Source organism: Micromys minutus, assembly GCF_963924665.1.
Source record: "Micromys minutus genome assembly, chromosome: 4".
In the NCBI taxonomy this organism is placed as follows: Eukaryota; Metazoa; Chordata; class Mammalia; order Rodentia; family Muridae; genus Micromys; species Micromys minutus.
In genome coordinates, this window is record NC_137973.1 from 30,734,330 (window position 1) to 30,758,069 (window position 23,740).

Sequence of the window (23,740 nt, forward strand, 5' to 3'; positions counted from 1 at the left end):
CTTGGCTCTCAGCCAGGGTCCATGACCGGCCTTGGTTCACCCGCTCTGCCAGAGTGGGAAGTCTGTGTTTCTGAAAGATGTACTGTCACAGAGAACACAGAGGTCACAGGTCACAGAGAACCCTGTCCCCCAGGAGTATTCTTTCATTCCCGACCTTGAGGCTTAGGATTCAGGGGCCAAAGCTGAGGTCCTCTCTGGTTCATCTCAGGGCTGGAGTTCAGCCCTCTTGCCCAGGAACATGGCCTTCCTGCCTGGCTGGCTGTTAATTAGACATATTCAAAAGCTAGTCTGAGTACATCCTCTATTGGAAACTCCTCGTGGCCTTTCATCTCCAATATGGAAGCTGTGTGATAGTGCTGAGATGCTATCCCAAGTGCAGCCCGCTGCGTCCAGCTCAGCTCCACCCTCCTCAGGCCCTGTCCTGTTCAGAACACACTGGCACCTTGTCCACCCTATGCAACAACTTGTCAAACTTGCAAACAGGTTCTTGGACTGTGAATAGCCAGGGCTGAGGTTGTATGCTTTTATAATGTGTATTTCCCACACACGATCGTAAACAGTGGTTCAGCAAACTGATAATAAGCCAAAAGTGGGAGCTCATAAGGATGGAACGTGATTTAAAATGTCAGGCTTGGGCTGGGGAGTCAGTGAGCCTGCCATTTGAGTTGGGATCTCCAGTGCCTGAGTGAAAACCAGAGATGCTGGGCAAATATGTAAGTCTCCAAGCAGGCAGATCCTTGCAGGTCCTCAGAGCCCAGTGACCAGTCGGACAGCCATTGGTGAGTTTCAGATTCAGTGAGAGCCACTGAATATATACACGCCACGCGTGTGCATATACATGCACACGATATGCACATTCGCAACCACACATTGAGACCACACAGCCTGGGTGTGGGATGTACCTCAGTGGTAGAACATGTGATCAGTTGTCAAGATGTTGGTTTGATCCCAAGCAAAATAAAATGGCAGGTTGGGCTGTGGCCCGATACAGACTACATCTTTTTCACTTTGAAGACTAACTTTGGGGCTCAGTTCTATTATTAAGATATTTGATAAAGACCATGATGACAAGTGAAGTCAAGCCACTTAGCTCCGGTCCCACCACATAAGGAACATCTTCTGTTTAGTCAGTAGGAGCAGGCAATTGGGCCAGTCTAAGGAGCTTATGAGGGTGTGTTTGTGCACCAAAGACAATAAGGATGCCAAATCCAAGAGGCATTTATTGTAATGAGTGTTCAAGGAGGGTGGAGTAGGGCGGGGTCCCCATCTAATCCTCCGAGGCTCTGGGTGACTCATTCTTCCTTGGACCCAGGGGCGGGGCTGACATTTGTTCCCCCAGTTGGGCCCTGCTCCCCCAGGCCAGTGGCATTCCCAGTGTCTCCAGCCACTAAAGCCACATTCCTCAGGTAGTTGGTATTGAAGCAGTTGACTTGTTTATCTCCAGGAGGCAAACTGCAGCAGAGGTCAGGGTCTTTCCACGAGTTCCTCCGGGTACCACAGAGATCCTCAATGAAGGCCAGTTTCTGAGAAAGTAACGTAGGGACAATCAAGGACGGGAGGTCAGAGGTTGGGTGTGGGTGCCCTCTGGTTAGCTTCTCCTGCTTGCCCACTGAATCCTTCTGGAGGCCCAGAGCCTGCAAGCTTCCCTACCACCACGGGATTCCTTGTCACGGACAGATGTACACATCTGGAAACGCCAGAAGCTTGAGGCCCAGGGCAGGGACAAGAGGTCCTCAAGAAGGAAGACTCTAGAACTTCGAGAAATGATCTATTCCACCCATCCTGACTTCTGTGAACAGGTTTGAGGTGTTAAAAAAGAAGGGCAATGTCTACGTCTAGCCTTGTCCCTGGAGACGTGGGCTCCTTCTCCGCACTCACCTCCTCCTCAGCACAGCAGGCCTGCTCTGGGTATGGTAGCTCACAGCAGCGGACGGTCATATTCTGGATCAGTCCAGGAATCTGCTTACTGTGGTTGGTGTGAAAGAGGGTCAGGGTCTTTGTCCCACGGCACCCAAAGCCTGTTGGGGTCAGGGGCGGCTTATGCCTGTAATCCCATGACTTGGAATACTGGAGCAAAAAGATCGGTCCAGTTCAAGACCAGCCTTGACCACAGAGTGAAAACTCTTTCAAAATAAAGAAATAAATCCCCCCCCCAACAACTCTAATGGAACTGGGAAGTCATGATTTTGTCTTCCCCAAGGGAGGAGATTTTGGACAGGCACGAATGTGGGGAAGATCTGGGTAAGACTCACTGCTTGCTGAGAACTCTTCCATTTCCACAGAGATGGCCCATGAGATTGGGGGTGACTCGGCTGAGGTCAAGGGTCAAGATATCCCGGTCATAGTTGGGGTAGGGAGCTAGGTGGGCAAAGCACTCATCACGGGCAGGACTTGGAGGGTAGTGGCAGCACGTGTGGGGGTGGGTCTTTATAGCCAGCTCCTGATCACAGTACCCATCCAGGGTATCCTCCCACTGTGGACCAGAGATACAGAAGTCAGAAGTCGGGCTACTTGGCTCCTTCACCTTACCACACCTTATCACTTTCAGCTATGAGATGAAGCCCCTGGGACCAAAAGGGGAAGCTGAAAGGGAGGAACACAGATGAAGCTTCTAGTCAGCCACTGGAGCTGAGCTGAACCAGTAGATACAGAGGGTCGGGTAAGACCAAAGCTGGACGGACGGATGGCAGACAGATGCACATGTGGGGTCACGGGTGGATGAGGCCAGGATGGACGCACGAAGACTCAAGGTGAACAGACTTGGATGACAGACACACGGATGAACGGACAGACGGGGAGTCACAAGCAGACGGACGTGGATGGACGGCTGTAGAGTCAGCGTTGGAGCTGGGTGGGGAGGCAGTTAGGCTCCCGAGGCGGCTGGGATGCCCACTTACGGCCTTCCATGTGCAAGTGTGGTTGTGGCCCTGGCGGCAGCAGCGCTGGAACTCCGTCTCCAGCCGGGTCAGAGCCTGCAGCTGCCTCTGGACAGCGTCAGTAGCTGGGAGGTTGCGTGGCACGGAGCGGAAGCGTCTCAGGAGACAGATGTTTTTGACATTGTCCGGTGTGGGCAACCCCGGGGGGAAAGGTAGCTGGGTCCCTGAGGATATGCCATTCTGGTGGATGGGGCAGGGTCGGAGCAGGTAGTCTGGCCGAGGGGCTTCCTTCTGGAAGCAGGAGAACCGCTCCTCCCCGCGCTGTTTGCAGCACAGGTGGGGTCGAGTCTTGACAGAGAATTCGGCCTCACAGAACTGGGTCATTGCGTCCTCCCACTAGAGTGAGAGGGTGGGTCAGCCCAGTACCCCATTGTTCACATTCCTGCCTCCTCCTAGGCTCCAGGAAAGGACCCTAGGCAGGCAAGTGGGCAGCACAGCCAACTCGTGCTCCGTCCGTACCCGGGATGAGGTGTGGAGCCCTCACACGCGCTTGCGAACACACAAACAGAAATGCACGCACACACCCAGCAGCAGCCGCCAAACCCCTTACCACAAGCTTCATACAGTCCAGGCGGTTTGTGTCACTGCGGCAGCGACAGCAGCGGGAATATCCGGTCTCCAGCAAATTGAGGGTCTCTCCTTGGCGACTAAGGTGAGAGTAGCCGGTCTGTGGCAGGTTCCAGGGGCCGTAGACCACGTGCTGACGCTCAGGAAGGCAGATCTGCTTCAGATTGTCAGGCGAGGGCCGACCAGGAGGGAAGCCATCCAGCCGATGGCCCCAGACACCTCTCCGTCCCTGCTTGCAGTGACTGGCTGGATTCCAAGTCCGGGGCTCTGGACGGTGCTGGGCCTCCAAGGTGGGTGGCTTCTCTAGAACAGAGAAAGCAATAGAGAGAGGATTGGAAGAGCTGGGGCTGAAGAGAAAGGAGTGGGAAACAAGAAGCTAGCCTGTCACTGAAAGGAAGGGTAACTGCTGCAGGACCTGCTATCCTCAGGCCAGCATCAGCTCCTTCCTGAGGCCCAGGGGCTAACCGTGGGGACAGACAGTGTGGTCACTCACCCTCTTTCTGCCTGGACTGGACAATCTCCTCCTGATGTTGGACAGGGAGATCTATTTGGGTAGAAGGAGGTGTGTAAGCAAAAGGCTTGTAATGGCACTTCTAAAACACAGGTTCCTGCTAGTCCCTGTGCACGAAGGAACTCAACAGAGAGGCAAGTAAAAACCCAACGCCATTTTATAGCATTTACTCATACAGCTGTACAACAGGCATCCTTCCCGTCTGTCTGTCCTTCCTTCCCTCCCTTCTTTAAAACCAGGCCTCTTGTACTCAGGAGTTCCAGGCTGCCCTTAAACTCAGTAAAGGCTCTGACTGTCCGGGAACTTGTTCTATACACCAAGCAGGCCTTGAACTCAGAGCTCTGTCTGCCTCTGCCTCCTAGTGCTGGAATGAAAGTCAGGTGCCACCCCTGCCCGGAGGAAGGAGAACCTTCGATGTCCGAAGGTCTGATGTTCGTGCCACCACATCCAGCTGATGTAGTGCTGGAGAACAAGCCCAGAGCTGTGTCTGGTCAGACAAGCATTCTGCCAGCGGCACACACTAAGGCTCAGAGAGCTCACCAAGAGTAAGTCCCATGTCGTACGCCATCCCACCCCCAGCCCATGCCCTGTGCTCGGGAGTGAAGCCGTGGAGTAGAGGGTGGGAGTTACTTACTTTCCTTCTGTTCAATTGGGACTTGGGGAGGGAGCTGCTCTTTCTGCAGGGGCATAGCTTCTTGAGGGGAAGGAGGACCCACTGCAAGATGGGGGAGGGTGAAGGTAATGGAGGTCAGGCTAGAGTAAGATCACAGTGGGGTGGGGTGGGCTGGGGAGTAGGAAAGCACTCACCTTTATCTACATTAAGGTTTAGGAGAGTGGACCACTCTTCCTCATAAACAGGAATGTCTTTCAGAGAGGGAGGGGGCTGCACTACAGAACAGGCAATGTGAGCATCCTGGGTAGACAGTGGAATAGGGGGTCCCCTCCTTCCCACCTAAGAGCAGGAAGTACGCTAGGTTAGAGATCTAGAGGGTAACTCAGAGGGCTTTGGGACCGCCTCACCTTCTCTCTGTTCCTCAAAGAGGAAAGGGTCATGCACAGAAGTCTCAGAGTCGCCCATGCGGAGTCTCCGGGTTTGTGGTGGGGAAGGAGGTGCTGCATAGCCCACTAGAGGCAAGAGGGGAGACACTCAGAGCCTATGCTTCTCTTAGACTCCCAATGCCACGCTGTTCCCCACAAACACTATAGCCATCCTGCCCCCAGTGTTCCTGTCCTCATCGGGCCTGGAGGACTTACCTTCATGGAAGTGCTGGAAGAGGCGTTCTGGCTTCATCTCTCTCTGGTCTGAAGCCTTGAAGACTGGAGGAAGGAAGAACAGGTCAGGGGAAGTTTTGAGGGGCCCTTTCCTGGTCTTGGGCTAAGGATGGGGAGGCTGTGGAGGCCATGGCTGTGGAAAGACTGCTGTGGGGGGGACCAGCGGTGTTACACACCTCCCCTGTGAGTGAGCGGCTGGGTTCTGAGAAAACCTGAGTTTGGGTCTGAAGGGATGTGACATGTGACTGGCAAAGGAGTACTAATCACCTCTGTCAGTATCTCCCTTAGTTGGGGCTTCTGGCTGCCACCCAGTCTCCAATGCCAATGCTCCTCTAGGGTTCAAGGACCCACCTCTTTCCAACCTCTTCCTGTAGGCCTTTAAAAAACTTTGGGCCTTGGGGTAGGATGCCCAGCCAAGTGTTTAAGCGCCTTCCTCAGTCAGTCTCAGCTTATTTTAGGTTTCTTAAAAAAGAACAACTATTATTTGTGTGTAGAGGGGGCAGTGTGTCACCATGATTATGTGTGGAGGTCAGAGGATAACTTGTGGGAGTCAGTTCTCTCCTTCCATGTGGGTTACTGGGACCAAACACAGGTCAGGTCAGCAGGCTTGTTGGCAAGCACCTTCACATACTGAGCCACCTCCCTGGCCAAGTGACTTAGAGCTTGAGCATCTGGAGCAGAATGAAGGCACAGGCCTAGGGACCAGGACAGTATGGAGCTTTCCAGACGCAGGCTCTATGAAGAATCTGTCTCCATCTTGTCCAGAGTTGGTATTTCCCTGTGTCCAGACTTCAAAGCAGTATGTTTGTGTGTAATAGCGGGTGAATGTGGATGGGTCCCCTAACTTGTCCTCTAACCAGAGTGAGCCAGTCAGGGCTCCCTGGCTCAGCAGACTGAGTTTCAGCAGCCTGAGGGCCTCTCTTCCTCCTCCTATGTTCAAACAAGAGGCCCCTCACCCTGTAAACTCACCTGTCTTGTGTTGTCTATTTGACTCCAATTTCTGTGTTTCTTAGCAACGACCTCTAGGTTCCTAAGCAACTGCTGACCCCACCCCGACTCACCTCCCTCAGAAGCAGCAGAAGCAAGAGCCAAGCAGGCCAAGATCAAGGCTGATCTGAGTATGATCCCCATCCTGGGGCAAGATCTGGTCACTGGTCACCCAGAAGCTGGTTGTCACAGGCAGATCTAGACTTGAAGGGGTTGGGCCACTTGCTCCAAGCCTGCTCCTCTGGCTGCAGCTAGTGCCTTTGTGAACTTTAAGGCCTGCTGTCTGTTTTTATATGCTATCTCCCGCCCTCCTGCTTCCTGCCATGACTCAGTCCCAGCAGCTCCTCCCAGACTCCTGGAGCCTCCTCTGCCTGGGAAGAATGGAGGGAACACTCATGGAACCCCTCCAAACTGGCGCAGAGAACCATGGAGCAAGTGGGCATCTGGACCCTTAATTTGTGCCTCAGCTTCCCTCCTGTATACTGTCTTTTATAAACTAGGGATCTGACACTCTCCTGAAAGGGAGTGGGGGAAAAGCCACTAAGAATTTTATTTGGGGTGTGGGCTTCTTGAGGCAGCTCCCTTGCTGGTCAGAGGCCTCAGTATCCCTTTGCCTCAAGTCTGGGATAAGAGGGAGACAAAACACTCAGAGTCAGATAAAGGCACAGCCTTGGCTTCAAGTTTATTTTTTATTCTCCTTCTATCCAAGCAACAGCATTCCTTCCTGTAGGGAGCCCCACACCATGTCTATTTTCAGAAAGCAGTTCTGATGACTGGGACATGCTGGGCTACCAGTTGGGAAAGGGACGGACGGTGCCATGAGTCTGCACATCACCAGTGAACAGCACTCAGAACACTTCTTCCGCATTGGGGACCCTGGCGCTCTGTAACTCCAGCAGTCTCTGCACCGACTCGGCCAGGCCCCGCTCCCCAAGCTGCCGGTTATCTCGAGTGCGAACGTTCACTGTCCTTTGACTCTGCTCTCTCTGGCCAACCACTGCCGGAAGAGGAAAGATTTGCAAATCCAAGAAGAAGTCGCCCTATGGGTTGTTTCCTTTTGCCTTGCAGAAACTTCCAAGTCCTGAATCTTTAGGAAGCGTAGGAGAGGAGCCTAGCTGAGGCTAAAGCACACACTTAGCTGTGCTTGCCCTGCTGTGGTCTGTCCACGCTGAGGAGATAAGGAAATGTTCCAGGCTCTGCTCCAGGGTTGGGAGACACTAGAGTCAGTCAGTCAAAGACCAACATGGAGAGCTACACACAAAGAAAAACTCTATGTGTGTGACCTGGGGGGAGGGGACAGTACAGGGAAAGCTGCAGGGTGGGGCTGTGGTGCAGCTTGCTCTCAGTGTTGGCAAGGCAACCGTTTTGTGTGATGCCAGTCAGGCGGTCTGGCTGGGAGTTTCTGCTTCTTGCCTTCAGAGGCCGAATGACCAGGAGCCACTTCCTTCCTTTAGGCCTTTCTTGTCCCCTAGAGCTGCCTCCACCCACATAACAATAAACAAGGCTAATTAATTGATGTCTTTGGTGCTGAGATCAAACTCATTGGAGGGTTCACTGCTAACCTCGCTACACACAGCTCACAGTGGCCGCACACTGTTGGCCCTCCCGCCTGTCCCTGTCAAATGCTGGGATTACAGGTGTGCCTACCATGCCTGGCTTCAACTGATACCTTCTTAACCCTCTTTTCCTTCCTCTTTGACACTGGCCTGGCTAATTAATTTACAGAAACATCCTAGGGTAGGGTTAATGAGAAGAAAACTGTTCCGATGGCATAGGTTGTGGGAAGGAGCAATAGAAGGCGGGCAGATTAGTCAGGCTCCCAGCCCAGGTAATGAGTCCCAATTAATTCAATGTACACAGAGCTAAACAACAGACTTAATACAGAGAATGTAGAGCTTGGGGCTGAGGTCTAAGGCTAACCTTACCAAACTGAAAATTGTAGTGGGCAAGCTGGGCCCGGCGGACTCTCCGGCTCAGGGTCAGTCCAGAGTCTGCATCAAGATCACTCACAAGTCCTGCAGCCTGCAGGACCTGCTGCACCTGCGACACGGATTGGTGATGAGTAAATCTGAACAGACGCCTGAGCTACGGCGGTCGCCCACTATTCTTCCTCAGCTGCTTGTCTCGCACCCCCACCTCCCCAGTGCGCTCGGGAGCTGGCTGACTCGTCTCTCAGAGGCCTCCTTCTCATCCCTGACCTAAAACTCTTGTGTGCTTCTCACAGATGAGCCCTCAGTTATTCTCTGGGCTCTGTTTGCTGTTAGGCACCCACCTACCCTCCCCCACCCTAGCTGTTTAAGTCTTAAGTTTTTAGAAAGGAACCTCATGCAGCTCAGGCTATGAACCTGTGCACAAACACGGACTTTTCTGATGCTCCTGCTTCAGTCTCCTAAGAGCTGGCATTGCAGCCTCATGTGGTGCTGAGGACTGAACGCACTGCTTTCCACTTGCTAGGTAAATAGACTACCAACTGACCTACATCTCTAGGCTCACTCCTAATTATTCAAAAAGGGCCTCACTGTGAAGCCCTGCTTCACTCAGGCTTTAGATGGAGAATGTTTAGGATGTGGAAAAGCTGCCTCTCAGGCCTTTCCTACTCTCTCACCAGAGATGCATGCAGGATGCCGTTACCAATTTTGCTCTCAACTCACATGCCTGGCATATTCCTCTTGCTCTGTCCTCACAGGGATGACCACCACCTGCAACGGGGATAGCCACAGGGGCCTGTTGGCAGGAAACAGGGGCAGGAAATTATTCACTTTGGCTTTAGCCATTAGGCTTAGGTATAGCTGTAGGGAGATCTGAGAAGGAAGTGCACAGGATAAGGTCAGAACCTAAGGCTTGACTCTCTGACTGGAGAGAAGTGCGGAACTCGGGTGTCCGGTGACTCACCATTTCCCCCCACAGCTCTCTGCCAGCACTCCCAACAGCCTTTCTACAGACCCCAGCACTGCTCGATGGATAAGGACTGGACACTCAGGGGTCCCCGCCGGCCTTGGAAGGAGAACTGGAGTGAGCGAACAGCGAAACTGCACAACCTGAGCAGCCCAAATCACCTTCCTATTACCAAGAGATACCACTGATGGGGTAGGGTGTGGAGGGGTGGCTCAGTGCAGCCAAGGTAGAAAGGGCTGAGGTGGGTTCTGTACCCCTTGTACTGTAGGTCAAATCTCAGTGGCAGCTGGAAGTCAAGCTGGATTGTTCCACACTGATGGGGCCGACCAAGGGCGTCATGGAGGTGCACGTCAATCTAGGGAGGAATCAGACCCAATAGCTTTCATTAGCTTCATCAACCAACCTCCTCTACCCCGTCCCTGTGAGGAGAGCCGTGCTACCCAGACGGCCAACCCTCATTTTCCTTCCTCTCCACCTAATAATGAGGGACTATCCATGCCCCAGCCTCTTAATACCTTCTCTGAGACCTAGATATCGCCTTTGCTGTGCCACACCCTGGCGTCTCCCTCAGTGGTGGCCTGATACAGCTGACAATCCCAAAACCAGCTCTGCACCTCTTTCCCATCCAGTCCCATCCCCGGCTCATGCCCTCCTCAGCTCTAATCTTCTCCAATTCCCCTCACTGCGGTTGTTTTACTGTCAGATTGAAGGGACAAAGCCCTACCCTCCTATGTCCTTAGCTCTGCAGGACAAATGCTCAGGGCCACCTATGTCACAGGCCACAGATGCCAAAGCAAAGACTGATGCACCATGGAAATCAGGCCACAATTTAACTGTATCCAATGCAAACCCTTTTGCCCTGTTCTCCTTAGGGATTTTCAAACTCTTCCCTCTCTTAGCTAGAGCTTGCTTACTTGATTTATTTCTCTAGCTCATTCTCTCGCTCTCTCTCAGGGGGTGACAGAAGCCATCTAGGTAGGAAAGGCAATGGTAAGCAAGTGAGCTTCCTGGAGATGGCCCACCATTCTGAATGGCTGCAGCGGTGAGCTCTGGTATGTAGGGTCCTTAGGAGATTTCATCCCAGGATTGCTTCTTGTTGCTGACATGCCTTTCCTGTCACTATTCCATAGCCTAATGATTCCTGGGCATCAGCCTACCCTATTGGGTAGATTTCCTGCAGATCAACATGAAGATGTACTTTCATGGGCTAATTGCACTAGGAAAAGAAGACAGGCTTGGAAAAAATTTATGATCAAGGAAAACATTCCTACTAGATTAGGAATGAGGCTCTGCTATCTCGAAACTAAGCCTTGTCACTATGACATGAACTGGGCCTTAAAGTTACTATGAACTCACAGAAAAATAAACATGCTTAGAAAACCACGTCATCGGTTATCCTGTTTTAACGGTTCTACCTGATAGCTGTACGATGTAATTTTTAAAGAGAAAGTATAAACAATAAGGTGGTGTAGCCTTTCTCCACTTCATCCAGTATACGTGCGTCTGACTTTCTTTTTTCTCTGACTCATGAAGAGTTAATGTACTCTGAGCTCTCACCTCACCAGAGAGGGATCCCTCAGTCAAAGGGAAAGAACCCAAGTAACAAGTTTCTATTCCTGCTGCTAACAGCAGGAGGTCATTGCCAGAGGCCATCAGCTTTTGGTCCCAGAACAGTAAGAGAGAGCTCAAGGTCAGAAGTCATCAGCTTCTGATTATCTGTGCCCCACATCAGTACCTGACTATCTGGGCAGGACCCTGTGGGAGTTGGAACTCTACCTGATTCTGTCAACCACATGAAGTATTCACCTCTATTATTAACTGCTGTGTGTGTGTGTGTGAGTGTGCCTGCACATACACAATCGCATGAGGTTCGAGCTGTGTTTCCTGGGTTTTTATTGTTCTCTGGCCGGTTACTGTGACTGTTGACAGGCCTCTGACCACGCCAATGAGGGATTCTGATTAGGTTAACTGTGTGGGGCCATCTCAGGAGGAGGCCTGAATTGTATAAAGTGGAACAAAGAGTTAAGGCTCTGGGTCCATCCATTATTCTCTGTTCCTGACTGTGGGTGCAGTGAGGCTAGACCCTGAGCTGTGAGCCAAAATAGACCCTTTTCTCCTTAAGGTGCTTTTATCAAGAGTATCGGATCACACAGCAGGAGAATCTGAGACAGGCAGGGTCTCTCCCTGAAACTGCAGGGCTTCTCCCCATTAGACTGGCAGCTTGTAAGTGTTCCATCTCTAAGACCCACAATGATGGGTTAGAGGCAATCGTGAGGTCATGGTGATCTTACGTGGATGCTGGGTTCCAAATTCATATCCTCATGGTTTGTACAATAAGCCTCTTAACTCAGAACTATCTCTCCAGCCCCTCTTAATAAAACAGTATCTTGCTCAGCAGTCGTGGAGCATGCTTTAATCCCAGCACTCAGGAGGGAAAGTCAGCTGGATATCTGAGTTCAAGGCCAGCCTAGTCCACAGAGTAAATAAACTCCAGGGCAACCAGGGCTACACAAAAAACCCGGCTTCAAAACACACACACACACACACACACATTTGTTATCCTGTGTGTGAAGTTGGGAGGTGCCAGATTCCAAGGCACTATAGTTAGGCAGTTGTGAATAGCTTGACATAGGTGCTGGGCATCAAACCCAGATCCTCTGCAAGAGCAGCAGGTGCTTGTCACCACTGAGCCACCTCCAACTGACTTTTGAAACAGGGTCTTACTATGTGGCTCCGGCAGGTTTGGAACTTGATATACAGACCAGGTTGGCCTTGAACTCACAGAGATCTGTTTGCATCTGCCTCCCAAGATTTAAGTGCTGGGATTAAGGCAGTTAACCATCACATTGAGACCTCAACTCTTGACTTTTTTTTTTAAAAGATTTATTTATTATGTATATAGTATTCTGCCTGCATGTACACCTGCAGGCCAGAAGAGGGCACCAGATCCCATTACAGATGGTTGTGAGCCACCATGTGGGTGCTAGGAATTAAACTCAGGTCCTCTGGAAGAACAGTCAGTGCTCTTAACCACTGAGCCATCTTTCCAGCCCAATTCTTGACTCCCCCTCCCCCCTTTTTTTTGGTTTACTAGTATTTTTAAAAAAGGTCTTGTGATGTGATTCAGTTTGGCTTTGAACTCAGCATCCTCCTGTCTTAGTCTCCTGAGTGCTGGGATTACAGGTGTGTAACAGGATTCAAACCTGCCTACCTATCTATCTATCATCATTATTTTTGGTTTTCAAAACAGGGTTTCTGTGTAGTCCTGGAACTTGTTCTCTAGACCAGGCTGGCATCGAACTCAGGGATTAAAGGCGTGAGCCACCACCACCCAGTGACACAGGTTACCTATATTCTAAATTATCACTACTAACTCTTTACCTATGTTCACTTTGCGTGTGTATATAGAAGGCAGAAGACAACTTTGGGAATTGGTTCTTGCCTTGCATCATACAGGTTACAACCCTGTTTGATTTTTGAAACAAGGCCTCACTGTATAGCCCTCACTAGCCTGGAATTTTCCATGTAGATCAGGCTAGTCTTGAGCTCACAGAGGTTCACTGGCCTATGCTGCTGGAATTAAAGATGTGCGTACTGTCATGGCTATAGATAAATCTTAAAGACAAAACAAACTTCTGAGACCAGGTTGGCTTTGAACTCAGAGATCTGCCTCTGACTGCCCCGCCAAGTGCTGGGATTTATGGTATGTGCCACCACTGCTGGCTCCTACACAAGTTTTAAAGCAATTCTTTGTAGCTACAACTTAATAAAGCAAGAAAACTAATACAACTCTCAAATGTGGTTCCAGCTTGCCTTAGGCCCATAGAAAGCCCCATCTCCAGGGTTGAGGTCCCAGGGCTCTCCAAACTCCTCCAAGGCTTGTTGTAGGACCTTAGAGGAAACAAGATGAGAGGAACATGTCAGGAAACTAACAAGCAAGGTAACCTGCGGGTCTATGAAAACTAACACCCACAGCTAATGCCTTCTGAAGACCTTGCTACAATATCCCCTGCTCTCCCTTGGAGACAGGTTTAACTGCCTGGCTCCCCTTTCTCTTACTCACCTGCTCAGCTTGGTCCCATAGGTGAGGCTCCCCTAGGAAGCCAGATGGCCGGGTAGATAAAGCCAGGTGGAAGGAAAAGCCAAGAACCGAGTAAACAGTGCGGAGAAAATCAAGGCAGCCCCGGATCTCTGTTTCTAGCTGGAGACAGGAAGTCAGGGGGTTAGCTGTATGCCAACTAGAAATCAGAAGGGATGGGTAGCTTGGTGGGAAAACCAGAGGGGTAGTATAGAGAAGGCAGCTGGGCCCTGTGGATAAAGCTTGGTTGGTATAATCCCTGGCTAGCACTGTATAAACCAAGCCTGGTAGCACACACCAGAAATCTCATTGCTCAGGTGAGGCAGAAGGACCATGTCAAGGTCATCCTCAATTATGAAGCACATTTGAGGCCAGCCTGGATCACACGAGACCCTATCTTTTTAAGAAGGCAAAGAAAGATGACCCTTTTGCAGAACAAGGAAAACCACCTGATTGGGTGCACAAAAGATGTGAGCGTCATCCTGCTGGAAGCGCCACAGCCGTGTTAATCCTCCCAGACTGCCAGAAGCCTCAGCTCGATGCAGGACTCCGAAATCAGCCAGCCGCACAGGCAGTTCCCGCCAGGATCTGGGCCGGTGGGCAAACATCAGGCTGAGGTTGGGATGAAGATAGATTAGGGCCATAGGAAAAGGAGCCCTGGCCTTAGAATGTAGCCTTGGCTGACCTAGAACTTTCTACATAGCTTAGGCTGGTCTCAAACTCATGATCTTTTTGTCTTTGCCTCCCCAGTTCTGAGATTACAGTTGTGTGCCACCATGCCTGACACCAAGTATCCGTTTCTCTGCAACTCTGGCTGCCCCCCCCCCCCCCAGCATGCTCTCCTCAGAGTTTGAGACCAGCCTGGTCTATGAAGTGAGTAGGGCCAGCCAGAGATATACATGAGACCCTGTCTAGAAAAAAAAAAAAAGAGTTAAACTCTTAGTCACACCAGAGTAGGCATCATTTACTGTCCATACTATGTGATGGGTACAGAGTCTTGACATTACTTAAGAGGGCCTGGAGAGATGGCTCAGTGGTTAAGAGCACTGACTGCTCTTCCAGAGGTCCTGGGTTCAATTCCCAGCAACCACATGGTGGCTCACAACCATCTGTAATGGTATCAGATGTCCCCTCTGGTGTGTCTGAAGACAGCAATAGTTATTTATAAGTAAGTCTTTAAAAAAAAAAAAAAAGGCATTATCTAAGAACACAAATGCCCAAGAAATAGAATAGTTTCCCAAAATTCACTTGGATAAACTTGAATCTTCTCCTGGACATAGATTCAAGGCCCAAATTAGATACCTCAACACTCTTTCCAAGGTTTGTTCTTTCCTTCCTTCCTTCCTGATTTTTTTGAGAAAGGGTTCTCTGTGTAGCCCTAGCTGTCTCAGAACTAACTCTGTAGGTAGACTGGGCTGGCTTCAAACTGCCTAGAATATTGGGATTAAAGGCATGTGCCACCTCGCCCGGCTCCGAGGTACTTTCTGTTACTTTACTTTGCTGACCTGTATCCCAGCCCCAGGAGGAACTCGGCCTCCTGGCTCCCAACTCACCAGTGTGCAGGGCAGTTCATGGGCTTTAGAGCGAGTGTGTCTTTGGGACACCTGGCAGGATGGCCACTTTGGGAGTTGTCGACACCATCAGTGCCTGGGGGCTTCAGGGAAAACATGTCTGCCCTATAATGCTCCCAGTGCCCTGACTGTTCCCAGAGTTTTGTAGAAAACAGCGTGGGAGTTTTCACCTCTGAGAAACCACGTCGGGCATACTCAGCCTGCAAAGGTGGATACAGACATCAAATGGCAAATGTAACTGGAAGGAGAGGAGATAAAAAGCTTTGTGATTCTCTCGGGGGCTCAGCCCTGCTAACCAAAGCCAAAAGCTATTAAATACCATGCTGACACTCTAAGCTGCCTCACCACAGACCACAGGACAGGAACACCTTGTTAAAAGTCACCAGGACTCTACAAGACTAATGCTCTCACTCCCTAAGCCCTTTCCTTTGAGACAGGATCCTACTACATGGCTGAGGCTGTCCTCAAACTCACGATCCTTCTTTAGCATCTTGGTGCTGGAACTAAAGGCACATGCCAGCATGCTTAAGCCAATCCCAAGCTCCTTGGCTCCATCCCTTTCCCTAGACTGTGTCCTCCTTACCCTGATGAAAGCCACCAGAGCATTATAGACTCTTGTCCCTCGCGGCAGAAAAAAGCAGCTCCCAGGGCTCAGTTCATGGAAGAAGAAGAGCTCCTGTTCCTGGGGAAAGAATGGCCTGTCACTCAATGAGGGGAGGCTTTGGCACTATAGAAATACGTGACAGAGCTGACCCAGGTGACAGAATCTTCTGGCAGATGACAATCACACTCTTCCACCAGGTGTGGTTGTTTGAACCTTTAATCCCAGTACTTAGGAGAGGGGAGAAAAGGAAGGTCAAGGGTTTGGGTCATTTTTGGCTATAGCAGGCAGCCAGCCCAGTCTACATGAGACCTGTCTAAAAAAATCAAAACTGAAACAAAACTCAGGATAAAAACCCAATAGAAGACCAGATCACATCCCTCCCCTTTCCCTCACCACCCTTCCCACACTTCTGCCCTGTACCTTCCCGATGCGCCTGTGGTCTCTTAATTCTGCTTCCTCCCTTCGAGCTTCCCAACTCCTCAGTAATTCGGCCTTAGGGAAAGAAATTCCTGATACCCTCTGCAGTGTCTCAGGCGCTCCCGAGGACCTCCACAAGGCCGCGGAGTTCTGTGAGAGGGTGAAGGGAGGCAAAGGGAAGATGAATCGGACAGGGGCACGTGCACCCGTACCATTGCATGTTCCTCCTTGGGCTACCTGAATCATGTCGTGTGTGTGTGTGTGTGTGTGTGAAATCAGTTCACCTCATTACTTTTCCTACCATTTGTACACAAAGGATTGCATCATACCTGGATCATGTGTTTTATGTATCCCATGTACGTATGTTTGTATGTATGTATGCATCAGGTATAATGTCACACAGACATCTTTTCCCCGACATTCTCACGGCCCATTGCACTTCTGTCCTCTTATATTTAGTTCCACTTCCTAATTAATGACTTGTGAGGAGAAAAACTAAACTATGGTCAAATGTCGGCCTATCAACCATTCCTTATCAATATTCCATACAGCTGCTAGGAAAGTCAATCTTCCACACCACACACTACTCCTAGCTACAAGATTCAAATGCCTCCGCCTGCTCTTTAAGAGTATTAGTAAAAGCTGAGGTGGTGCATGCCTTTAACCCCAGCACTTGGCAGAGGCAGGTGGTTTTCTGTGAGTTTGAGGTCAGCTTGGTCTACAAAGCAACTTCCAGGACAGTCAAGGCTATACAGAGGAAATCCTGTCTCAAAAAAAAAAAAAAAAAAAAAAAAAAAAACCCAACCAAAACCAACCAAAATCCCCAATATTAATAAGAGCCTTTGCTGATGTCTTAAGACAGGCTCTCAAACAGTCCAATCTGACCTCAACTTGATGCATCACTCAAGAATGACCTTGAACTCCTAGTCTTCTGCCTCCATTTCCCAAGTGCTGGGATCACAGGCAACAGACCTGCCTTGAATGAACTGACAAATTATAGCCTTTCCCTTAAGCGCTCTCGTCTGTGCGAGCTGGCTTTGTTTCTGTGGTGTGGCTTTACCAGTGCTACAGGAATAGTCAGTCTTGTTTTATAGATAAAATAACAGGTAAGATTTGGCCAAAGCTGCACACCTAGAATTAGACTGTACAGACGGCTGAGTTTTCAGGATTTTTTTCCTCCACGTCCACCTGTCTCTCGCTCACTTCCATCTCTTCCAGTAACACAATGTCTAGGGACAGCACTTTCAGGGAAGATACCCATGCCTTGTCAAACAGTGTCACCATCCCCATATGACCCTGTCTAGCCTGCTCATAGTCTCTTGCTTCATTTCCCTTAATGCTGATCCAGACTAGAGTCTAACCTGAGTTCTGGGCTCTGGCAAGGGCTCCAGTGTCTACTGTGAGACTCTACTGAGGTTCCAGAATGGAGAAACCCTTTCTCCAAGATCTCATCAGCCATGATAACAGAGAAGGGGCTGGGGGAAGGGGCCACCCTAACCCCAATGTCACAACTCACCGTGAGCAGCTTCAGTGCCCCAATCTGTCCAGTGTGCCGAAGATGGGGACCCCGGCACAGGTCAACCGACATGCCACACCTGTAATAGGGAGGCCAGTCAGTGTTCTCCAGGTTCTCCTGTTTCCTTTTCTCCCTTTGAGGGCTTCAACTGACTGAAGAGGCGTGAAGGAGTGAACCGTCTTGCTGACAGAGCAATGGCAGACAAAAGCAAACCCCTCCTCCCATTTCTGTTTCTGGAGCAGGATGAACGGCTCATCTGCCTCACTCTTCCTTTACCCTAGGTCTGGCCTCCTCAGAATGCCCCTGCATTCTTCCCTCTTGACAAGCTCACCCATACACTGTTGCTGTTGTGCCTGTCACTTTCTCCTCGATCAGATGAAGTTTAAAGTGGTTATCCTAGAAGAAGGCAGACAGGGACCGTGAAGCCGCTGGAGTCACCCTTCCCTTCAAGCCTTATCAAGTTCCTCGCACACTGCCAATTCACCTTGAAGAGCTGGTGAAGTTGATCCCGGGAAACCTCTAGCCTTCGGAAAGGTTGTGCTGCAGCTATGATCTCCTGGCAAATCCGTTCTAAAGTGGGCAACTCTGCACTGCGGACTGTCCTGAGAAAGGGAGTTTACCCCTGAGTGATGACCTTTGACAAATCTGTAATTACTGGCAAAGACAAACTCAGAGAAAAGATGAATAGCAATATAAGTGGAGATTTCTGTGTAGATTTAAGTGTATGGTGCTGGGAATTGATCCCAGGGCCTTGCTCATCCTTGGCAATCAATGTAGAGGCAAGGCAGGTGGATCATGAGTTCAAGAATAGCAAGGGCTACAAAATGAGAACAAGAGGGAGGGAGGAAGGGAAGGGAAAGAGTGTGTTGAGAAGAGGGATGCTGGATGAACAACAGTAATGAGGGTGAGGTAACACTTGAGTTCATGAAGACTAGAAAAGGTGAATTTCAGCAGTCAGAAGAGAGAGACCCACTAGAGAAGGGATGGAAGTTTCTGTTTGGTGCCCAGAAGATCTCTTAGCTTCTCCTGTAAACTGAGGTTGCCCCAAGATCGCAGAAACCACCCCAGAATCAATCTCCTTTCTTGGACTGCTCACCGTTCTTTTCCCAGGAAGAAATCATGGTAAAAGCCAGATTCTGTACTTGGACCTCGGCAGAGAACGGCACCCAGATGTTGCTCAGCTGCTGCACCCAGAACATGGGCACTAGAGTGCCAGAACACCTGGATTCACAAGAACCACGTCTCAGCTCACCAACGTCTTGTTAAGTACCAGCTCTGATGTGTCCCTCAGAGGCTGCTGACAAAGCTGGCGTGGCTGTTTTAAGACTGAATGCCAGAAAATAGCGAACCTACGTGTCTGATGATGAGTTCTACAAAGAGTAAAAGGTTGTTTTACATGTGGGGCCTGGGGAGATGAGCTGATGGTTAAGAATACTTGTTCTTGTAGAGGACCCAGTTTTAGTTCTGAGTACCTGATCAGGTAGCTCACAATCACCTGTAACTGATTTCCTGGGATCTGACACCCTCTCGTAGACTCTATGGGTACCAGGCATGTGTGTAGACACGTAACACATACAGGCACTCACATGTATACAAAAAGTAACAATAAAAAGATATGTGTGTGTGTGGATAGTTTGCCTTTCTGCATTGGTCTGTGCACCACATGCATGCCTGCTGCCACGGATCCCCTGAAAGTGGAGTTTCAGACAGTTATAAGCTGCCATGTGGGTGCTGGGAATTGAACCCTGGTCCTCTAGAGGAAAAGCTAGTGCCCCAAATAGAGAACATTTACAGAAAGCAGAGGGCCAGTATTGTTTCTTCTGTTACTGAACGGAAATGTGGACCCACACTACACATTGTGCTGTTGGCCTTTGCTGCTCCTGTAAGCTTCAGGGCTTCAGTGTATACAACTTATAAAAGATGTGTTCCTAAGTGGATGTGCAGGCTGGTGGGGAAGCTTTGGCTGGAGGCTGAACTCGGGCCACACGGTAAGACACTGTCTTAAACAAACAAGACAGAGCAACAAGAACAACAAAACCAACCCACAGTTCCTTAGATTTCTGGCTTTGCTGCTGTTGATAACCACTGTGTGTGTTGTTGCTACAAGCCAGCGCCTCGCCTGGTAGCAATCCCAGCAATCTATTTTACTTCAGTGCCATTATTTTCTGTTCCAGGAATCTACTGTGATGGAACTATTCTTGGATTGGTTCACTATTCACATTTAGATGACAAAAGAAATACATTTTTTCTGGACTTGAATAAACAAGGTTTATGCTTGATCTGACATGAAACAAACAAAGCAGAAGGCACCCGGGTTTTGTGTTCAGTTATGGAACCCATGAGAACCGAGCAGATGTCATGGATGACTTACACTGTGTGCACTAAGAGGCTGAATAGGCACGTTATCCCGTTTCTCGGCATTTTCTCCCTTTCACTAGCACGCAAGGTCTTTGCTTAGTAGACCCACGTTAAATGAAAGCCTTCAGTCTGTGCTAAGTCTCCTTCCCATTTTTGTATTGAGAACGTGAAGCAGAAGAACCACCAAATTTTCTTGTTTAAAGATCATTCAGATAATTAGACACTGCTCACCATATGGAAGAAACTTACCGCTCTGCCCTCTGGGGAATCAAATGTCAGAAATCTGAGGTGACAATCTGCCTCCAAGGGTCGGTCCAGATCATAAAGCTCTCCATTTACTTCAGCAGCCACGGCAGTGTTGGCCAGAGCTCCACTGTAGCAGCAGGAGGGCAGTGGGGATGGGAATGAAGATAGTGTTGCAATATGCAGGGAGGGCAGGAAGCTGCTATCTCTCAGCAACTCTAATTTGTCAAGTGGAAATAGCTTTCCAGAGCAGTAAGACCTACTATTTCTTTCCCCGGTATATCCATTGGGAAGGACAGAAACTCTGAAACTATAAAGATAAATCCACAAGAAAAAAAAACTCCCACCCTCCATTTTAAAGACAGGTCTTGCTTTATGGCCCAAGCTGGCCCTGAATTCTGAACCTTTGGTCTCCACTTTCTGAATGCAAAGATTACAGGCCCATAGCGCCATGCTTAGCAAGAAGGGCTGTCCAAGCAAAGTGCTTCACATGTGTAATCTCAGCACTTGGGAGGCCTAAGCAGGATTTGCCTAAACTCAAGGCCAGGCTGGGCTGGAGTGAGGCAGTCTCAATAGAGGGAGGATGGAACACAGTCCTTGTGTGGAGCAGTGTCCTCTGGAAGCCATCACCAGGTGTGCCTGGGTCTCAGCACTCTTCTGTGGCCAGAGTTACAAGGGCACAAGTTTTCTTGCCCTCTTTACTTTTTCTGACTTCCATGACAACTTAAAAGCCTGTGAGGCCTGCCCTGGAAGTTTTTCTTTTAAACTAAAGAGAAAGTGAGAGAGAGAAAGAAAGAGAGAGAGAGCGAGAGCACATAAACTAGAAATGGTGATGTACACCTATAATCTTAGAACCCAGGAAGTAGAGGCAAAAGGATCAAGACAGCTTGAAGCTGGGGTGCCCAAAATGTTTGTGATCTCCCAAGTCTGAACGGAGTTCAATCCCTGAACTAATCACTCCCCAATGTTGCTCTTTGACTTCCACATCTACACTGTGGCTTGCATTTGTGTGGTCATGCTGAGGCACACATTTGAGCATTTGGACAAGGATGTATGTTTGGGCACAAATGTAAAAACAAAACATATTTTATTTTGAGATAGGATCTCTCTACACAGCTCAGGCCATGCTGGAACCCAAGGTGATCTACCATGCTGGCCTTGTATTCAGAGATCCACCTGCCTCTGCTAGTGAATTCTGAGATTAAAGGTGTGCTCCACCACACACTGACTCTTTGTCTACCCGGTTCTGGGATTTACAAGCACATGCCATCACACCCTTCTTATTTTTAACCCAGAACTATCATTTTGCTTATTTATGGGCGGGGCTCACATGCTGCAGTGTGTGGCAGAGTCAGAGGCCAGTTTTTAGAAGTCAGCTTCCTACCACTATGTGGACTGCAAGATCAAATTCATAGCTCAGGTCCTTCTGCTTGTGTGGTAATCAATTAAACGACTGACTGACCCCTAACCCTCTCCCTGCCCAAAGACTACACCTTTCTGATGGGAAACAAAGACAAAGAAAAATGTAAATAAACAAAAAGATGCTTTCTTTTCCTGACCGGGTGTAGAAAAGGACAGGAAGATAATTCTTGTAAGGAGAAGGTGGCTGGATACCTGATCTGCTGGGCCAGTTGGTAAGGGGTTGTGTTCCAGGCAACAGCATCTACCTTCTGGCCTTCAGGAAGTGATATCTTAATAGCCCGGGCATTCTTCTGTGTCATACTGGCTAACTTTTTCACCTGAGCAGTCCATAGCTCCTCAAAAAGGCCAAATCGTTCTGCCAACCAATGTGGAGGAGTTGGTACAGAGGCCTGAAGAAAAAGACACGTTAGGAGGTATCGTGGGGGCTTATTTCCACTGCTCCGGAATGGGGGTGGTAGGGGTCATGGGTGTTTACGATGATTGATTCTAAGGTGGGGACTGGATGACACTAGGTCTTAAATTGAGCATTCAAAGGGACCGCACGTCACCGAGTGGGGCAGCAGAGTACGGGGGAGGTTGGACCGCCTGCCCTCTTGAACTCTGCTGGCCTGGATGTTTGGGAGCTTAGCGTACCTCACGCACCGTGTGGAGCTCGCAGCGGCGGAGCCCTGGGAGTGGGAACCCAAGCCGGCGCCACCTCAGACAGAGACCCATGCTGCCTCAAGTCGGTACCTCCATGCTCAGATCGCCGCTTCTTCCTCACGGGGTTCCTCATTGGCTTCTAAACCAATAATATCCCTTCCTATTGGATAACGTAGCCGCTACTCTGGTCGGACACCACCCCCAGGAACTCCTCCGAGGCACGACCCACACAGCAGCAGCAGCTCTGGGAAAGGTTCCGGTTGGCCGGAAAGTGGAAGCTGTTGCACACACCTGCAACCCGGTCCTCTAAAGAGAGAAGGCTGCTCCAACTTTGAGGTTGGGGGCATACCTCCTGGAGGTTAGAGTGAGAGAAAAACAGGAAGTGGAAGTTAGTTATTTTTCTTTAATTATAAAATTTATTAAACATCCTTAAAGCTGGCAAGAAACAAGCACCGACACTGGAACTAAACATCTAGAGTAAATCCTGGATCTGGCATTAAGCAAGTAGTTTTTTGGTAAACTTTCTGTAATCTCATTTTTTTTTTCTCATCTATAAAACAAGAATAAAAATGTTCCAGTTCTGGAGGTACCTCTTAAGTAAATTGCTCAACTCAGTGCACCAACAGCAACACTGTTATTACCACTGAATATAACAACTCTATCTTGCAGGCGTAGTGGAGTTCAGAGACCTCTTAACATCACAAATGTATTTAACTAACCAATCATTATTGTATATTAAGGATCTTTGTGGGTGTGGAAGGCAGTTTTGTAGGTCAAATGCCACCTTTCTGTGGCCGGTTCTGCCCTTTCACCTCACATGTGTTTAAGGGATCAGCCATGTTACCAGGCTTGGGCAGCAAGTGCCTTTATCTGCTGAGCCATCTTGCTGGTCTCAGATGTGTAATTTTAAAATCACAGAAGGTAGTTTAAGATCAAAACCATGAGTGCTGATGAATTTGAGGTGTGCCCTCTTCCAGCATACCTCGTTCTTTCTATACCTTATTTCCAATAGAGTCCCAGCCAATCTTAGAGACATCCAACTCTGTCTAGTTCTCTGTTCTTAAATAAGCCTTCATCTTCCTTTATCCTCTTTTATCTCTCCCCATTAAATCTCAGATACAGGGCTAGCTATATCAGCTTTACACAGTAAAAACAGAAACACGTAGGATGTGTGGAGGAGCATAAAGGAAAATGAATTTATTTTAGCACCTGTTGAGGCTCCATTAGTCCCTCACCTGGGGCTGGGGTGGGGACACTTAGTCCGTTCCCAGATTGCAGTGGTGATGGGATCATGGGGTCTTGTGGAAGAGTTGTCAGAACAAGCTGCTTAACCTAGGCTTCCAAAGAGGCCCAAAGTTCTGTCATAGGCCACTCTGGGGCTCCATCTTCTGATGTTAGACATCCTGAAATACAAAGAAAGAGACAATGCTATGGGAAGGAAGATTGTGTGTGTGTATTCTTGTGGTCAGAGTGCAGCATTTAAGTAGCATTCAGAAAGAATGGCAATGTCAGACCTGGATTTTCTTGTGGCACTGTAGCAGAGGCAGTATAGTGTAATACTGCAGATAGCAAAATAGGAGGTGCTCAATAAAAATGTTAAATATGTACTGATTATGCACTGGCTGGAAACTTCAAAAGACAGATTTTTTGACACAATTTTATAAAATTATTCGACAGTGTCCTTTTGTTAGGATCACACAGGAATGTCACCCTGGAATGAG

The 23,740-nt window shown here is 49.3% G+C and overlaps 2 protein-coding genes across 4 annotated transcripts; both read right to left on the reverse strand.

Annotated features, from left to right (window-relative positions):
* Window positions 1–1,202: 1,202 nt before the first annotated feature.
* On the reverse strand, window positions 1,203–6,520 carry ECM1 (extracellular matrix protein 1). Its single transcript, XM_080916404.1, has 11 exons — window positions 6,348–6,520; window positions 5,269–5,331; window positions 5,035–5,139; window positions 4,822–4,902; window positions 4,649–4,729; window positions 3,997–4,047; window positions 3,487–3,806; window positions 2,898–3,272; window positions 2,253–2,473; window positions 1,879–1,966; window positions 1,203–1,523 (listed from the first exon to the last, which is right to left on the reverse strand). The coding sequence occupies exons 1-11, from the start codon at window positions 6,415–6,417 to the stop codon at window positions 1,293–1,295; spliced, it is 1,686 nt and encodes a 561-aa protein (XP_080772530.1). The 5' UTR covers window positions 6,418–6,520; the 3' UTR covers window positions 1,203–1,292.
* Window positions 6,521–6,954: 434 nt separating this feature from the next.
* Window positions 6,955–22,128, reverse strand: TARS2 (threonyl-tRNA synthetase 2, mitochondrial). 3 transcript variants are annotated; one of them, XM_080916552.1, is made up of 18 exons: window positions 22,011–22,128; window positions 21,570–21,766; window positions 19,962–20,085; window positions 18,451–18,575; window positions 17,839–17,956; window positions 17,686–17,750; window positions 17,355–17,433; window positions 15,842–15,988; window positions 15,401–15,499; window positions 14,800–15,017; window positions 13,696–13,858; window positions 13,232–13,369; window positions 12,982–13,059; window positions 9,423–9,523; window positions 9,166–9,267; window positions 8,925–8,997; window positions 8,199–8,313; window positions 6,955–7,270 (listed from the first exon to the last, which is right to left on the reverse strand). In XM_080916552.1, the coding sequence occupies exons 1-18, from the start codon at window positions 22,089–22,091 to the stop codon at window positions 7,122–7,124; spliced, it is 2,172 nt and encodes a 723-aa protein (XP_080772678.1). In that variant the 5' UTR covers window positions 22,092–22,128; the 3' UTR covers window positions 6,955–7,121. The 3 variants fall into 3 exon arrangements, with proteins under 3 accessions (XP_080772678.1, XP_080772680.1, XP_080772679.1); XM_080916554.1 differs by having other exon boundaries at window positions 14,988–15,055; XM_080916553.1 differs by having other exon boundaries at window positions 22,020–22,107.
* Window positions 22,129–23,740: the final 1,612 nt, after the last annotated feature.

Coding starts and splice junctions, on each gene's coding strand:
- ECM1 (XM_080916404.1), bottom strand. CDS start 6,417: ATGGGGATCATACTCAGATCAGCCTTGATCTTGGCCTGCTTGGCTCTT. Junction 5,332..6,347: donor TTCTGCTGCTTCTGAGGGAG/GTGAGTCGGGGT, acceptor TCCTTCCTCCAG/TCTTCAAGGCTTCAGACCAG. Junction 5,140..5,268: donor CTTCCAGCACTTCCATGAAG/GTAAGTCCTCCA, acceptor TCTTGCCTCTAG/TGGGCTATGCAGCACCTCCT.
- TARS2 (XM_080916552.1), bottom strand. CDS start 22,091: ATGGGTCTCTGTCTGAGGTGGCGCCGGCTTGGGTTCCCACTCCCAGGG. Junction 15,500..15,841: donor ACCACAGGCGCATCGGGAAG/GTACAGGGCAGA, acceptor TTCTTTCCCCAG/GAACAGGAGCTCTTCTTCTT. Junction 15,018..15,400: donor CTCTGGTGGCTTTCATCAGG/GTAAGGAGGACA, acceptor CCACCTTTGCAG/GCTGAGTATGCCCGACGTGG.